This window comes from Lipotes vexillifer, unplaced genomic scaffold (assembly GCF_000442215.2).
Source record: "Lipotes vexillifer unplaced genomic scaffold, Lipotes_vexillifer_v1.1 scaffold34, whole genome shotgun sequence".
In the NCBI taxonomy this organism is placed as follows: domain Eukaryota; kingdom Metazoa; phylum Chordata; class Mammalia; order Artiodactyla; family Lipotidae; genus Lipotes; species Lipotes vexillifer.
Genome location: NW_006776832.1, coordinates 1,300,117 through 1,318,599, shown reverse-complemented (window position 1 = coordinate 1,318,599; position 18,483 = coordinate 1,300,117). Strand labels below are relative to the sequence as shown.

The 18,483-nt window shown below is 38.8% G+C and overlaps 1 protein-coding gene across 1 annotated transcript in view; it reads left to right on the top strand.

The window, feature by feature from the left end:
* Positions 1 to 3,225: 3,225 nt before the first annotated feature.
* NUDT9 (nudix hydrolase 9) overlaps positions 3,226 to 18,483 on the top strand; it is a 29,089-nt gene continuing 13,831 nt past the window's right edge. Inside the window, exons 1-4 of the mRNA XM_007450691.1 lie at positions 3,226 to 3,401; positions 8,805 to 9,044; positions 12,418 to 12,513; positions 15,626 to 15,712. Of these exons, the coding sequence (XP_007450753.1) occupies positions 3,295 to 3,401; positions 8,805 to 9,044; positions 12,418 to 12,513; positions 15,626 to 15,712 (530 nt within the window). The 5' untranslated portion in view covers positions 3,226 to 3,294. The remainder of the gene's footprint in view (positions 3,402 to 8,804; positions 9,045 to 12,417; positions 12,514 to 15,625; positions 15,713 to 18,483) is intronic.

Here is an 18,483-nt window from a genome sequence, read left to right as displayed (position 1 = left end):
CTTCCCATTTAGGTCAGCACAGTACATTGAGTAGAGTTCCCTGTGCTATACAGTATATTATTAGTTATCTATTTTATACATAGTATCAATATGTATACATGTCAATCCCAATATCCCAATTCCTCCCACCCCCTCCTTTCCCCCTTGGTATCCATACATTTGTTCTCTACCTCTGTGTCTCTATTTCTGCTTTGCAGATAAGATCATCTATACCATTTTTCTAGGTTCCACATATATGCATTAATATGCAATATTTGGTTTTCTTTTTCTGACTTACTTCACTCCATATGACACTCTCTAGGTCCATCCACATCTCCACAAATGACCCAATTTCGTTCCTTTTTATGGCTGAGTAATATTCCATTGTATATATGTGTACTGGGTATATACCTAGAGAAATGTAATTTTAAACCAATCAGTTTGGAATTTCCTGATCAACACTAGTGAGGTGATCTGCATGATAAACCGCTACCCCTCTCCCCACAGAAGGTGACCTTGCCTGAAATAAGCCTTTCTTTTCTTTTTGACTTCCTTGTCCCCTCCTTCCTGCTTTTAAAAAACCTTCCATTGTACAGCTCCTTGGAGCTCCTTTCTATTTGTTAGATGGGATGATGCCTGATTCATGAATCATTTAGTAAAGCCAATTAGGTCTTCAAATTCACTCAGTTGAATTTTGTTTTTTAATACCAGCTTAAGCAGAGGTTAATGGCGGTCAACAACACTGACAGCAAAGTTTATGTGACTACAGGAAGCCAAGTCCAAATATTTATTTTTTAAAAGGCAAGCATATTCGGTTTTTTTTTTTAAATTTTATTAATTTATTTATTTTTGGCTGTGTTGGGTCTTCATTTCTGTGCGAGGGCTTTCTCTAGTTGCGGTCAGCGGGGGCCACTCTTCATCGCGGTGCGTGGGCCTCTCACTGTCGCGGCCTCTCTTGTTGCAGAGCACAGGCTCCAGACGCGCAGGCTCAGTAGTTGTGTCTCACGGGCCCAATTGCTCCGCGGCATGTGGTATCTTCCCAGACCAGGGCTTGAACCCGTGTCCCCTGCATTAGCAGGCAGATTCTCAACCACTGCACCACCAGGGAAGCCCAGGCAAGCATATTTTAATAATAGAACTTTGCTACCTGGATGGATTGTTAGACATAAACAAAGCCGGACACGAAAGTGGTAAGGACATATTTTGTTCAGTAATACTACAGTATGAACTGAACTCCACTTCCCCTGAATCAGAAGGCTGAAGACTTTTCAAAGGCTGGAGTGTGCTAAGGGAAAGTCACTAAGGGGTAGTAAAGGGGTGGGTGGGTGATCCATGTGACTAGGTCATCTGGGTTTGTTAACTGGCATTTGTCAGGGGAGAAACTTCCCTCTTTATGAGAGGAAGCAGCAGTGCAAGTTGAAGAAAGGTAGGTCCTTATCCTCCCACAGGGACTGGGAGCTGGCAGAGTTATCTCCCTGAATATCTGCATCTTAAAGAGAGGGGCTCACAAGTTCTTAAGGAAACAGTTCTGGGTGGTAGATTTATATCACAAAGGTCAGAGAAAAGAATTTAAATTGCAAACTTTCTAAAGTAGCTGCTCCAAGAGAGGGCTCTGGGCTCTGTCTGCCTATCCAGGTTTTGCCTGGAACAAATCACAAATTCTTCGGGCAGTGTGGAGCTTTTCTAGGCAGGTATTTTAAAGGGGTGGGGCGCTAGGATCACCCTAGGGGCAAGACCTTAAGCTGCTAGAAGCCATAATAGAGTGATGAAGTAAAATTTATATTTTAAGGCAGGACAAGAAAAAATTACACATAAAATTCTGTTTGTTTGGGCCTCCTCCCTCCCTAATGTGCAGTGTGCATCTTAATTACACTTAACCAGAACTTCTCAAAGATGGGAGCGCCCGCTCAACCATAAAGATAATTTTTTTCCCTTTATTCTGACCCTAGCAATGTAACTTCTTAAAAGAACAGTGTTCTTTCCCAGCTCTTTAGGTGAGGGGGCGTGGGGTGGAAAGGGATTAGATGCTTGCTTGGCACGTGCTTACCTGGACTATGTATCTTTGGCGAAGTTTATGTAAAATATTAGTCGGTCATTTTGATGTATGATCCTGTTTCAAAAATGTATATGCCTGTGCCTTCGACTTCTAACAGGCAGAATGGTCCTCCGAGCTTTCTGAGACTGCTTCCTGTGTTATCACCATCAGTTTGGCTCAAATAAAATTTCCTTTTTTTCTTTTTAACTTAACAGTTAATTGAATTTTCGTCAGCAAGAGTTTGGACAAGTCTCAGTGCAGAGGTTCTGAGGGAGCCTTCATATGCCGAGAGCTCTACAGCCTTCAGAACAGTTGTTAAGACTTGATAAATCTGGTTTTTGAGATGGTCAAAAGTTTTATACGGTCTGTGTCCACACCACACCACAGACCCAGAGGATTATGCACTTGCAAGTTAAATATTTCCACACATTAATAAGACAACGAATATCAAACATGAAAACCACATTACAAACTTCTGAACAATCTTGATTTCCAATTTCCCGTGTGGCCAAGTTTCGCCTCTGCAGGTATCTCGCGTCTTAACCCTCGGTTTCTCTTCCAGCCTCTGTCTATCTCACAACTGGTTTACTCCTCCGCGGGTTGGAGCTTTTACCCATTGCAGTGAACAACTTGGTAGAGAAGGAAGAGAAAAGCCTCGGATGCGGGGATTGCAAGTCTCTCACCTCCCTCCTTTCCCTGCAACCACTCATAACTCAGATATGGCTGGGACACGCGTGGCTCACTACATCAGCCGCCTGTAACCCCTTCCTGCCGGAACAGCCAGGACTGCACACTTCTCTCAACCCCCTTTCTTTCTTTCCCTTTCCAATTCTTCGGCTCCTTTCACTTTCCGCCTTTCTCTTCCGCTTTCTCGGCGCTTCCCCAGCCGCCTCCCTAATCCGGACCCAAACACAGCTCAGCAAGGACGAGAAGCTGAGCGAGGCCGGCGCTACGAAGCCTGCGCCGTCTTCGCTTTGCGGCGCTGCCGTAAAGTGTCGTCGCGCACCGGGGACGTCACGGCCCGGTTGGCTTTTTTCCCGACTGCTGGCGCTGGCCGCTTGGGCGTCCCCTGGGCTGCGTGTCGAGCTGGGCTGATGTTTGAGGAGGGTGTTAGGTCCCCTGTGTTGATGAGATAAAACTGGCTGCTCCCGCTGCAGAACCCGAGGGCCGCCCGGTCCTAGTGCCTGCTGGATACCCGGGGCCCAGGGGTGTGGGGAGGCCGGAGGCTGCGGCCCAAGCTAACAGCGACCCCGCTCCGCACATCTCCCCGCGGGCCGCTGATGGCCGGACGCTTCCTGGGGAAGACTTTAGCCACCGTGTCTCTCTCTGTGGCCTTGGCCTCAGTGACTCTCAAGTCCTTGGGCCGTTGCAGCATCGCGGCGTGCAGGTATTCCCTCTTCTAGTGCTGGCTCCTTGTCCCGAGTCCTTGTGTTGTGAGGGGGAAGCAGCTTCTGGTCGGGCCGCTTCAGTAGGTTTTGCTTGGGTCCCAGCTCTTTACGGCCATATACACGTTTTTTTAAAAGGCTCTAAAATGTTTTACCTGCCTTTTGAGAAAAACAAGCGGTAGTGACCTTTCTTATGATACTTGAACTTTGCCATCCTCCATGAGTCACTAACATCCTTGTCCCCAGAGAGTTTAAATAGCACATGTTTGGGTGTGGTGTTGTTCCGTGCCGTTTTTTTTGTTTTTCTGGTGGTTTTTTTTTTTGGTTAATACTTAAAACATTACTGTTAAATTTAGCACATGCACGTAGTTTAAAGATGCTAACAGTGTAAATGCTGTAAAAGGAAAACTATAAGCCGTCATTGCTCTCCCCCATTTCTCCATTTCAGTGTAGATAATATATTTATTAGTTACCTTTTAAAAAAAATTTGCCTTGGATAAATTCAGGCATTTACGGTAGCTCACACTGCCTCCTCCTTTTATTCCTCTCTCCTTCTGGTTTCTAAACACGATGTCCTAGGTACCATGCCCATGCTAGGCGCGGAGTAATAAACAAGTTTTATGAGGCTGCCTCTGGGAGGTTTTGTTTGTTTGTTTCTTGTTTAGTTACATTTTTGCTTGTCATGTCATGTTTACTTTCGGCACGAGGAAATTTTCTTCTATTTGTTTTTTCCCCCGTTTTTTCTTCTGTCCTTTTTCCCCACCCCCGGAACTCCAGTGATAGCTTTTGGACTTTCTGGGTAGTGCCTCTGTTTCTCTTTTTCTTTAATTTTCCACTGGTTTGTCTTTTTGTATGAAGTTCTTAGAGATTTTCCTCAAATTTATCTTCTAGATTACTAGTTCAGACTGCTGTCCTGTGCATTCTGTCATCTCTCCTATTGAACTGTAAATTTTGACAAGAACTTTTTCCCCCTAATTGCTCTCTTTAATAGCCTTTTCTTATTTTATGGCTATAAAAGTCCTTTGAATCTGTAAAAATGATAATTAGAATAAAAATTATCTTCTGTTTCCTGAATTGTCTGACCCTTCTGGGTCAATGGTTCTGTTCCTTTCTGGTCCCTTTTCCTTGTGTTTTTCTCAAACATCTGGCGGATGCTAGTTATTTATATTTTAATTACTGTAGATAATAGGCATTGTTTTCTGTAAGCAGGAGCACTGACTGAATATTGCCCCCAGGTACCAGTGCACCTAGACCTGACGGTTTCGGCTGAGGGTGTGTGAGCAGGTGGCAGCAGGTGGACAGGCTGGAAACCTCCCCCTTCCCGTTCCAGACTTTACACTTGTGTAGCAGCTTCCCCGCTGAACATAGCTGCCCTAACTTTATTTCCTCAGTGTGAATTACGGAGATATTAACCATAAATTTCTGCTGTGTTCTCTAATACCTAATTCACAATAGAGGTTCTAGTCCTTCATTTTCTTTAAATTTTGGTTTTATCCTGGGGACAAACAACCAATACCGACTTTTTGTTTGTGGGGTAGGGAGGGAGGAGGGCTGATTTCCATGGTTACGTCCCACTGCTCACTTAGGACATTTGGGCCCACTTATTTCCAATGTAACTCTCTGGTGGGGCATGTTGGTATGGGGGGCGCTTTATGTGTGTGTGGCGGGGAGACTGGGGGTACATGGGAGCTCTGTGTTTTCTGCACAGTTTTGCTGTGAACCTGAAACTGCTTTAAAAAATAAAGTCTATTAAAAAAAAAACAGGCAGGTAGTATCCTTTCCTCGATTCACACAGGGACAGGTACATGGAAAATAAAAGACAATGCTCTTGTTAAAAAAAATAAAAAGTTGACAAAACCAATGGAAAGATAGTGTTTCAAGCAAGAATGGTTTGAATATCAAAGGAGTAAGGGAGGTCTTGGGGAAATTTTGATGAAGGCTTCTAATACTTTTGCTAAAATTATCCCCTCTGGTTTGACTGTGAAGGTATAAAAGTGAAGTTTGCTGAGTAATGTAGTTATAAATAAAATGAAATAGAAATATAATAAAAACAAATTTGATTAATTCCTTGTTTGAAGACTTAGTTAGGTTATAACCAAATCTATATACTTATATACCTATAATATAAAATTTATTTTCATAATACTTCCCTTCAGTTTTATTGAGATAAAATGGATATACAGTACTGTATAAGATTAATGTGTACAGCATAAATATTTGAAATACATCATGAAATGATTGTCACAACATGTTTGGTGAACATCCATTCATCACAGATAAATACAAAATTAAAGAAATAGAAAAAAAAGTTTTCCTTGTGATGAGAACTTTAGGATTTACTCTCTTAACCACTCTCATATATTTATATAACATACAGCAGTGTTAATTATATTTATCATGTTGTACATTATATCCCTAGTACTTTTTTGTCTTATGACTGGAAGTTTGTGTGTACCTTCTGACCACCTTCATCCAGTTTGCCCTCTAGCCTCGCCCCCCCGCCTCGTGACCACAAATCTGATCACTTTTTCTATGAGTTTGTTTTTGAACTATGTTAGTTCCTGTTACACAACATAGTGATTTGATATTTCCATACATTTTAACTTGATAACCAGGGTAAGTCTAGTTACCTTATGTCACCATACAAAGATAACATAGTTATTCCCCACATCTTACATTTCATACTCGTGACTCATTTATTTTGTACCTGGAAGTTTGTACCTCAATTAATCTTCTCCCTTTTCCACTTCTTTCCTCCCCCTACCACCCTCTCGTCTGGCAACCACCTGTTTGTTCTGTGTATCTATGACTCTGTTTCTGTTATGTTTGTTTATTTGATTTGTGTTTTAGATTCCACATATAAGTGGAAAGACAGTATTTGTCTTTCTCTTTTCTCTGTGTGACACTTCACTTAACATAATACTCTCTGAGTCCAACCATGTTGTCACAAATGGAAAGATTTCATTCCTTTTTTATAGCTGAGTAATATTCCTGTGTGTATGTGTGTGTGTGAGAGAGAGAGAGAGACATCTTTATCCATTCATCTTTTGATGGGCACTTAGGCTGCTTCCATATCTTGGCTGTTATAAATAATGCTGCTGTGAATATGGGGGGGTGTGTATCTTTTCTAATTAGTGTTTTTGGTTTCTTCAGATAAATACCCAGGAGTGGAATTGCTGGATCATATGGTAGTTCTATTTTTAATTTTTTTGAGGAATCTCCATATTGTTTTCCATAGTTGCTGCACCAATTTACATTCCCATTAGCAGCACACAGGCATTCCCTTTTCTCCGCATCCTCACCAATACTTGTTATTTGTTGTCTTTTTGATAATAGCCATTCTGACAGGTGTAAGGTGATATCTCATTGTGGTTTTGATTTGCATTTCCATGATGATTAGCAGTGCTGAACATATTTTCATGTTCTGTTGGCCATTTCTGTGTCTTCTTTGGAAAAATATCTATTCGGATCCTCCACCCAGTTTTTAAATTGGTTTTTTTTTTTTTTTTTTTTTGCGGTATGTGGCCCTCTCCCCGTTGCGGCCTCTCCCGTTGCGGAGGGACGCGCAGACCCAGCGGCTATGGCTCACGGGCCCAGCTGCTCCGCGGCATGTGGGATCTTCCCGGACCGGGGCACGAACCTGCGTCCCCTGCATCGGCAGGCGGACTCTCAACCACTGCGCCGCCACGGAAGCCTGGTTATTTCATTTTTATGAGATAGATTACCAGGAATGAAATTACTGAGTTGAATGATATAAGTATATTCATCATTGATTGCACTTAGTTTTCATGTCTCTATCTGGAAGAGTTCTTCTAACTATATCTTTCATGACCTTAGTGATTTAAAGAGTGTGGACCTTTATTCTGTAAGTTATCCTTTAATGTGGGTGTGTCGTATATTTCCTCATGTCTAGACTCAGGTCATATATTCTTGTAGGGAGTACCTCAGAAATGATTGCTCTGTGCTTCTCACTATATGATATCAAGAGGCACATGAATTTGATTTCACCACCCCGTAAAGTTGGTGTTTGTCCCATCCACCATTTGTCTCAGAAAGGGCAAATTGTTACAGTATTGTGAGAGCAGGGGAAGGGAGCTGTCATCAGTTTACCATGTTCTCAGAATCCCTTTAGCATATTAAATATCCTAATTTAGGGTCATTAGGAATTTTAATCTCTAAGAATAATGAGAAGGCATTTAACTTTTTAGTCAGGAAGAGAAATGAAAATTTTTTGTGTAGGCTGTGACGTAAAGGTTCAGTTTTTTGTTTTCCCTTTTTTTGTATATGCTATCTAGTTATTTCAGCTCTACACCTCTTATTTTACTCTAAAGTGTATAATTTGTACATTTATCACAGTCTGACTTCAAGTAATATTACATTACTTTGTGTATAATGTAAGAATCCTACAACAGCATATTTCCATTTCCTGTTATTCTTTTGTGCTATTTTTGCCATACATTTTTTACAGATGTGTGTTAGACCGTAAACTATTTTTTAAAATTGATTCATTCATGTAGACCTAAGAGTCTTCCTTTACATTTGTTTTTGTGGTTGAATTTTTATAACGAACTTATCTTCCCCAACATTTGTGCTAACAAAAGTAAACTTCTGTCCCTTTTTCTCAACAAAAATAAATTCAGTGAGTAGGTTTCAATTAATAAGATTTAGCAATATTTTAAAAAAATATTTATTCATTTATTTTGGCTGCACTGGGACTTAGTTGCGGCACTCGGGATCTTCGTTGCCATGTGTGGGATCTTAGTTGTGGCATGCAGGATCTTTAGCTGAGGCACACAGGCTTCTTAGCTGCAGCATGCATGTGGGATCTAGTTCCCCAACCAGGGATTGAACCCGTGCCCAGTGCATTGAGAGTACAGTGTCTTGGCCACTGGACCACCAGGGAAGTCCCTAGCAATATATATATATATATATATTTAAATATAAATTTATTTATTTTTGGCTGTGTTGCGTCTTAGTTTCTGTGCCAGGGCTTTCTCTAGTTGCATTGAGCGGGGGCCACTCTTCATCGCGGTGCGCGGGCCTCTCACTGTCGCGGCCTTCTCTTGTTGCGGAGCACAGGCTCCAGACGCCCAGGCTCAGTAGCTGTGGTGCACGGGCTTAGTTGCTCTGCGGCATGTGGGATTTTCCCAGACCAGGGCTTGAACCCGTGTCCCCTGCATTGGCAGGCAGATTCTCAACCACTGCGCCACCAGGGAAGCCCCCTAGCAATATTTTTATATTTGAAAATAATCTCTCACAGATGTTGGATCTTTACACTAATATGCATCCAATTAGAATTTTCTGATTTTTAAGTCTTTGAAAAGTTCTATTTTGTGGTCTGTGAATTAGGTTCTTTAATTAATTAATTTTGTACTTATATAAAACATTTTTCTTTTTCCTCCCAGTAACTCATTTTCATCCTGTGGATTTCATCTTAACTCCAACATGATGTCTGGTTCTAATGGTACCAAAGAGAATTCCCACAACAAGGCTCGGACATCTCCTTACCCAGGTTCAAAAGTTCAACGCAGCCAGGTTCCTAATGAAAAGGTAGGCTGGCTTGTTGAGTGGCAAGACTATAATCCTGTGGAATACACTGCAGTCTCTGTCTTGGCTGGACCTCGGTGGGCAGATCCTCAAATCAGGTGAGTAAATTAGTTGGTGTTAGCCGGGTGTAAGACTTTTGGAGAAGGTAATGGTTGTATTTGTAAATTATCATTTTATAGTTGAAAAATAGTTTTTATCCAGTGCTTGACTTTATTATAACTCAGTTTCCACATTTGCTTGAATTCTTTTTTTAAAAATATTTATTTATTTATTTATTTTGGCTGTGCCAGCTCTTAGTTGCGGCACATGGGCTGTCAGTTGTGGTGTACAGGCTCTTAGTTGTGGCAGGTGGGCTTCTTAGTTGCGGCATACATGTGGGATCTAGTTCCCCGACCAGGGATTGAACCCAGGCCCCCTGCATTGGAAGCATGGAGTCTTACCCACTGGACCACCAGGGAAGTCCCTCACATTTGCTTGAATTCTTGCCAAAGCTATTCAGTTCATTTTTGTTTAATCTTTTGGGGGTTTTATGATGATCTTTCCAAATAGGTAAATCTATTTTGTTGTAGAGCTTTTTATTTTATGAAATGACAAGTGGTGGTCTCTGTTTTCATTTCTTTTGTTTGGGTTATCAATAACACCTTTTGTGGTTATTTTCCAACATAGCTAGACTTGTATTTGAATAGTGAATATTTTTCAGAAACTTTTTCCAGATTACTAAGAACAGGATGATGATAAAATTGGACCAGTGTGAGAAGATAGAAAAGGGATAGAAAAAGGAGAGAGAAAGAGGGAAAAAAAAAGTCAAGCAAAAATGTTTTGACTAAATTCAGAGAAGTGCTGTGTTGATTCACGTTTTATATTTATGTTTCTTTTGATAAATATAATGATAGAGTTGTAAAATGTGCTAACTATGAGCTAGGCACTGTACTAAATGTTTTATAACCATTATTTTATTTTATTCTTATAACTATTCTGGAAGGAAGACAGGGTTGTTATTTCTACTTTATAGAGAAATAAACACACACAAAAAATGGAAGCACAGAAAGTTTGTCCTTTGCATGTGGTCGGTCATGTAGCTAGTAGATGGTATAGCTTGGACTTGAGCTCAGTCTGACTTCAGATTTCATGCCCTTAACTACTCTGCTAAACTGCTGCCCTAGTTTTGGAACATTTTATAAGTTTGATTTAATGGGTAAATTTATTATAAATGATAGTCCTCTCAAGGCCTTATTTAGTCAGTTAAATAAGAATTTTTGCTAGTTGGATTGATCAGTATTAGTTCATTAGGTTGTTAAACTTTACCAGGTCACTTATTGCTGTGACTTGATTTCCTTATTTAATCCAAAGGTGTGTTTGTGATAGTACTTGGATTATTAATCATGAAGCTAACTTGTGGAGAAATTATTAGCTGTAAATGAGTTCCATTTCCCTCATTTTAGAGGATGTACATGTTTACACATATATTATACATACACATTATGTACAATTAAAATTAATGATGTTGCCAGGGGTGCTATACAGTGTAAACAGAGGAAGACAATACATCTTCTTATTTTTCATTCAATTTGTGTTTTAAAAGTTAAATTTGTATCACTATCTAAATCAAGCTTTATTACTAGCGTTAATGCTTCAATTATAACTAGAGCCACACTTTTTTTCCCCCCAGAAGATGGCTCCCTTTATTTATCTAAAATTTTATTATGAAACATTTCTAGCATACAGAAAATTTGAAAGAACTTTATGGGGAACACTCATAAATCCACCACTTTGATTCTTTTATCAACATTTTATTATACTTATTTTATCACATATATATCCATCTATCCCTCCTCCTTCCATCTTTTTTTTTTTTTTTTGCGGTACGCGGGCCTCTCACTGTTGTGGCCTCTCCCGTTGCTGAGCACAGGCTCCGGACGCGCAGGCTCAGCGGCCATGGCTCACGGGCCCAGCTGCTCCGTGGCATGCGGGATCTTCCCGGACTGGGACACGAACCCGTGTCCCCTGCATCGGCAGGCGGACTCTGAACCACTGCGCCACCAGGGAAGACCCCATCTTGTTTTTTTGATGTATCAGTACATCTCCCCCTACTTCAACAAGTATTTCATTAACTAGTATTCAATATTTATTTAGTTTCTTTTATTTTTAAAATTTTTATTGAAGTATAGTTATTTACAATGTTGTGTTAATTTCAGGTGTACATGAAAGTGAATTAGTTATACATATACATATATCCACTCTTTTTTAGATTCTTTTCCCATATAGGTCATTACAGAATATTGAGTAGACTTCCCTGTGTTATACAGTAGGTCCTTATTAGTTACCTGTTTTATATATAGTAGTGTGTATATGTCAATCCCAATCTCCCAATTTATCCCCCTGCCTCCTTTCCCCCCTGGTAACCATAAGTTTGTTTTCTACATCTGTGACTCTATTTCTGTTTTGTAAATAAGTTCATTTGTACCATTTTTTTTAGATTCCACATATAATGGTGAATTTCTAGAGTCCCAAGAGCATTATAACTCTGGTTTTATAATTTCATGATTTTTACCATTTAATTATTTTTACATGTGTGTTCAATGGAAGAATGGTTAGAAGTCTTGAGAAAATGTCTGTATCATTCCAGTTGGAAATTATTTCCAAAACAGAGCACAAATATATCTATTCTCTTGCTTATTGGAATTAAAGCAAGAAAAAAAGTGAAACTTATGTCAGAACTGCCCATGAACTGTCCAGTGCTATATAAATATTCACTGTCAGTGCAATTATGTCAGCGATTTCATAATGGGGAGGAAAGTAGTTTATTTATAGCTTTAGAAAAATTTTTTGAGTATGACATACATGCCGTAAAGTATACATTTCTTAAGTATGCAGGTGTAGCTCAGTAAGATTTTATATTTATATAACTCTGTAATCCAGAACTATGTCCAAATCAAATCTGGAACATTTCCAGCATATCTATTTTAATCTACATCATGGTTATTATGAAGTTTGTGGGTGAATTCATGTTTTATGGGTTTACTTTGATAAAAGTATTAATCAGTGTACATTTGAAGAAATTAAAATTACTTTGAAACAGTAGAAATGACAAAATATCAGAAGGAATCTTATTTTTAGAACTATAGGAACCATTAATTGCCATATTGTGCCCACAGACAATTCCACTTTGCTAATAGTAACATAGACTTTCTTGTAGTATGTGAGAGGAGCTCCAGTTTGTCTGCCATTAGTCCTTCCCAGAGGGGTTACAACACATATCCTTGTCTTACAAGGTGTTTTGGTTAAACAAATTTTCTTTTTCCAGAAACTGTTTTGAAGGAGTTGATGAATTTGTAAATGAAAACTAACTAAAGTTGAAACTAAAACTTTAGTTTCATGGATACTACTTTTATAAATAACTGACTGGCATTATTAAGGTGTTGGTAGTATTGGGTCATTATTTCTTATTTTGCATTGGCATTCTCATTACAGTGAAAGCAACTTTTCGCCGAAGTTTAATGAAAAGGATGGGCATGTTGAGAGAAAGAGCCAGAATGGCCTGTATGAGATTGAAAATGGAAGACCTAGGTAGGTACTGGGGATGGGACATCTTACAATAATGGGTCTTTAAAAGGTAGAAAATACTGTCAACAAAAATTCAATTAACAATCAAGGTAAGAAGAATAAAGGGAATTTTATTCAAACCAACTGAGGATTATAACCGGGAAGACAGACTCTCAGAAAGCTCTGAGAACTGTTCCACCTGTTCGAAGATACAGTCATATACATTTTCGAGATGAAGGACTGTACATTAAAATGACATACCGATATTTTACATAAAGTTCACCGAAGTTACATAGTCCAGGTGAAAACATACAAAGCAAGCATCAAGTCACCATGCCACCTTTCAGAGTTGGGAAAGAATGCCATTCTTTTAAGAAGCTACATTGCTAGTGTCAGAATAAAGGGGAAAAAAGTGGATTTTTATGGTCAAGCAGGCACTCCCATCTTTGAGGAGGTCTGGTTAATGTGCAGTGCAGATGCATACTGCACATTAAGGAAGGAGGGTGGAGGCCCAGACGGACACAGAAAATTTTATGTTTAAATTTTCTTGTTCTGCCTTAAAATATACATTTTATTTTATCAATATGATTAATGTTTATTGAGTGCTTGCATATACCAGACATTGTATGAAAGAATTTATGTATGTGATCTAATTAAATCACCACAATAACCCTGTGGGTGGATATTTTTAGTTCCATTTACAGATAAGGAGAGAGAATGTTAAGTTGTTTGCACACAGTGAGTAAGTGGTAGAGACAGGGTTTGAATGCATCTTCTTGTAACCTTACCTTGAAGTAGAAATAATTACAGTTGACTCTTGAACAAAACAGGGGTTGAACTACACAGAACCACTTATACATGGATTTTTTTTCAATAGTAGATATTACAGAATTACACCATCTGAGTTTGGTTGAATCCCTGGATGTGGAACCACAGATACAGGGGAACCGTGTATACAGAGGGCCGACTATAAGTTTATACGGGAGCATTGATCAAGGGTCAACTGTAATTGAATAAATTAACAGAGAAGGAAAGGATTAAAAACTGTATTACAGTAGTTATTTATAAAATGAGATGATACCTTAAAGTAAGAATTTGTCTAAATATATAAGAGTAAAAATAACCCAACAATTTAACATCAAGTATCTTTTTGTACTTTTTTTATTTTTAATTTTTTTTTGGCCGTGCTGCACAGCATATGAGTGGGATGTGGGATGTTCGTTCCCCGACCAGGGATCGAACCTGTGCCCCCTGCAGTGGAAGCACAGTCTTAACCACTGGACCACCAGGGAAGTCCCTCTTTTTGTACTTCTAAAAATGATTTTTCTACACAACTCCAAAATTTCCCATTTTCCTTAAGAAGACATTATACGAGTTAGGAAGAAATGTAAAAATTAGCATGCCTCAAATAAAACAAAAAAAGGATCACAGATTTGGTAATCATGCTTATTACCTCGTAAAAATGTTGCAAAAACTAAAATATTTTTAGTTCTTCTAAGACTTGGAGATAGTAGAGCTCCTCTCACCCCATCCTTGTCTTTCTTGCTAAATTCTTTCTTTGTTCATTACTTACTCGCCTTTCTATGTTATTGAACCTTTTCAAGTCAAACTGTCCTTGCATTTGACTTACTCCTCAGATTCTTTTCTGGGTAAAATATATTAAAAGACATGTACATATATAAAAGGATAGTCAGCAAAGGCAAGATAGCCTGTTGTTTTAGTCAAGACTCTCTGACTACTGGAAACCAGCTCTAGCTTGCTTGAGTGAAAAAGTGAAGTTTACCACAGGGCTATAGGACCATCTCAAGCCCAGAGCAGAAATGCAGCTAACTTTAGGAAAGGGTGGAGTTGGAAATCCATTAGAACTGTCTCTCTGCTTTATGTCTGCTTTTCTTTATATGTTGCCTTTGGTTTTCTTTTTCTGCAAACAAGTTTCTCTGCTGCTCAGTCTATAGGATAATCTATGTATCTTTTTTACAGCTTCTAGTTTATAAGTAACAGGCTTGGTCATCTATAAAAACTAACATTCTCTCTCTTAATATTGGCTTTGATCATTTGTATTCAGGGGTGTATGGTTACATGGAATAAAACATAGCTGCTGACCACCCTGCCCCTCCTCCTGAATTTGAAAAGTAGAATTATTGTCACCTGGCCAGGTGTCTTGTCTTTCTGTTTTTATTTGCAAGTCTTGCTGAAATATTTCTGAGTCTAGAATAAAAAAATATAAAGATTCACTCAACTTTAATAAAAGTCACAGGGAAGACCAGAATAAAAAGAGATGGCTGAAAAGGAAAGTTTGACAGGTTGTTTATTTACTTTCATATACTGGGAGGATCAAAGATATAACATTAAATAGGTAAGATTGCAGATTAGGGCATTTCATTTTACATAATGAAAGTTGAACATTTAAGGAATATTGGAAGAAACTGGAAGAAAATCACTCAGGCATGAGTGTTGCTATGTTTATCTGACAGACTTTTTAACATTGGGTGTGGCATTAGGTTAAATAGTAGTTGCATTTTTATAAAATTGTTATAAAAAATTGAATTTGGTATATTTGAAATCTTCAAATACTAAATACTTCTATCTCATTATATGCTACAAAATATCTATTACTGATAATAAAAATCTAGTAGAACCCACTGTGAAAAAATGGACTTTAAAATGTAACCAAAACTGTTTGAGTGAGACAGGTTGTAGGAGAGTGGAATGGGAAAAGAGGATGTTGAGAAAGTGAAGTGTGGGTGTTCTCAGTGATAAAGCATTGCTGTCGCAGAGGTAGACGATGATTAGGTGCAGAGCATTTCATTCTTCTGGATTTGAGTCCAGTAAGGTTCTAGTTTGAATTTTGAAGTATAGGTGAAAACTGAAACAAATTCTTATATTGTAGAACAACTGTGGAAATGAGATCCTCCTCCTGGATCAAACTCAAAGCTTAAGACAAGCACGAAAGAAAAGTTAAATAACACTATAAGGAAATCTGTACTTTGAGTGTCAAATATGTAATAGTGCTACTGGATTTGTGTAGAGATATTATTTCCTTTTTATTGCTCTTACTACCTTGTTTTGGGCCATATCAAGTTGTGTTAAAAGAGATGAGCACATTCAATTGATTTTATGGTTTTTTTTTTTCCAGAAATCCTGCAGGACGGACAGGACTGGTTGGCCGGGGGCTTTTGGGGCGATGGGGCCCCAATCATGCTGCAGATCCCATCATAACCAGGTAAGAACTAAAAACACATTTCAGTAGCAAAGAGCTAAGTAATTGGATAAATACAGACTGTAACCATGTTTTTACATATCCATTATACACACACGCACATGCACACACACAGATGTATGTATGTATATGTATGTGTTTTTATATAGAGTCACCCCTTGGCATCCTGGGGGATTGGTTCCAGGACTACCCCCTGTGCCTCAAGCAGATACCAAAATGTGTGGATGCTTAAGTCCCTTACATAAAATGGGGTAGTACAGTTGGCCCTTCTTATCCATGGGTTCCACATCTATGGATACAGAGAGCTGACTGCATATACGTGTATATATATGTGTGTGTGCACACAGACACATATATATACATTCATATGCACACACATGAAATCTATATTTTAAAGGGACTTTATGTAAAATTATAGTGATGTGATTTAAGTGTAAAGCTGTAGTTTTATGTTGTGTGAGTAGGTTAGGCATCATTTAAACAAAGTTAGTTCACCACACATTTATTGAGCATCTGTTTGTTCTCAGAATTGAGTAAGTGCTTAGGTGCATATGAAAGAGTATAACAGTCCTAAGTTTCTGCTTCCTGTCATTGAGGAGCTATGTTCTCATTTGCAAGATAGAAAATATTAAATAAGGAAGCATGTCAAAGTAATATGGATGACACAGGATGCTTCAGAAAAGTAGAGAATCAGATGTGTGGGACATAATGATGATAAACCAGAGCACCCAAGAAAGGTATTATGAAGTGGTAGAGTGGAGCTGAACTAGAAGCTTAGATAGGGGGACGGGAGGACGCCTAGGAACAAGGCTTGTAGTAATATCTATTTGCGTATTGAGGGACAGTGAAAAGACCAGTTTGGTTGAAACAGAAGATCCTTGTAAGAGAATAGTGGATGATAAATTAGACTTAAAATTAATTTTTACGCCATTCTATTGTGGAGAATATAAAATGCCAAAGTTAAGGAGTATGAAATGGAGTCATTGAAGGTTCCAGGACAGGGGGAAGGCATTCTTTTCCTGAGGCAGATCTATCTGGTAAGCCAAATCATAGTCAGAGGGTTTCTCAGTCAGCATGAATCACAGTGAAGGAGGTAGGGGAATGTAGTGTTTAGATGGATTTAGCCATCTCCACTGGAGTTGTCTTCCCAACACATGTGGAATATTCCATCATCTCTGTCATTCTTTTATTTATTTTTTATTTTTAGGATTTCTTCACTGACAACCTCTCTCCTCACATGTGATTGTCATTTTCCTTCTTTAAATAATGAAGATACCCTCAATATTCTTGCTTCTTTAGTTTTGATATTTTGAGGGCTTTCCTTTCTTACAGGAGACTTTGTTCTCTCTGATCTGGGATATAATAATGATTTCATAGTTTAACCCTAAGGAAGCTTATTTTCAAGTTTCTGGGGGAGGCACCAATTCTCTCCCCATCTTATTCTCGTACTTGCCCATCCAATTTCCTCTGACAAAAGGTATCTTTATCCCACACCCAACCGCAGTTTTATTTTTCCATCTATTCATCCATCTACCCACCTACCTGCCTGCCTGTCTACCTACGTACTGACCTACTTCTGTCCATCTAGAATTCCTTCAGAAACTTTATGGTTTAAGTGAGACGAGAAGAGTTAATATATTCTTATTAATGAATGTAGTTAAAATAATATAAGTAAATATTAATGGTAGTATCAGTTTCTTTTGATTTTGGTGAGGCTGTCTAAAGACAGGAGGGTGTGAAATATTTGAAGCAGGAGTGCTAGCAAAGGGACAAGAAGCAGAAAAGGGAAGCCAGAGTCTTGAAAGTTAAGTTAGTCTCTAATTAGCTTATCTTTATCTGTGGTGAACCAAATAGCAGCTGAGAGTAAACATGGTGATTGTGTGTCGTTTTGAAATGGTAGACTTTTTGAACTTTATTATTATACAGATGAGAAAACAGAAGGTTTAGAGATGGTCCAAGGCTATAAAAGAGCCCACAAGTGGCAGAAACTAGCTTTCAACAGTAATCTTAAGTTGATTTCTTTGCTATCTCGGTAATACATATATTATTAACTGATGAGTCCCTCCAAATAGATGAGTGGCAGTAGAAATGGAAGGAAGAGAAGAATGAAGGATGTTGAAGAAAGAATCAACAAGATTAAATGAACTGTTAAAAATATTCCTTTACTCCAGGCACTCTGCTAGGTGCTATTATTAGTTTTTACATTTGTTTCTCACAGGAACTCCTCAAGGTAGGTATTAACATATCTATTTTATAGTTCTGAAAGTAGAGACTTACTGAGGTTAAGTGACTTGCCTAAATCTTGTAGATCTGAAATTTGAAACAGGGGTATTTGGCTCCAAATATTGTGCTTTCTCTTTTACACCAGTATTTCACTAATGAGTAATCATAAGAATCACACAGGCACTTTTAAAGCAAAGATTCTGTCCCCTTTTCTTCCAAGTACTTCATGATGCAAAATAGCATTGAATCGTGCAGAATTTCACAAACTTTCTTGTTCAGAATCCCCAGGGAAAGTGTTAAATTTTTAGATTCCCAGATACCTCACCTAGAGATTTCCCACATATAATGGGAAGTTATCAGAAGTTCCTGTATATCTTTTAAAGTCGAAATGAGAGGGGAAGTGTTAATATATTATTGAGAATAAACCCGGGTCAAAAGTTAATGGCGGGGGCTTCCCTGCTGGCGCAGCGGTTGAGAGTCCGCCTGCCGGTGCAGGGAACACAGGTTCGTGCCCCGGTCTAGGAAGACCCCACATGCCGCGGAGCGGCTGG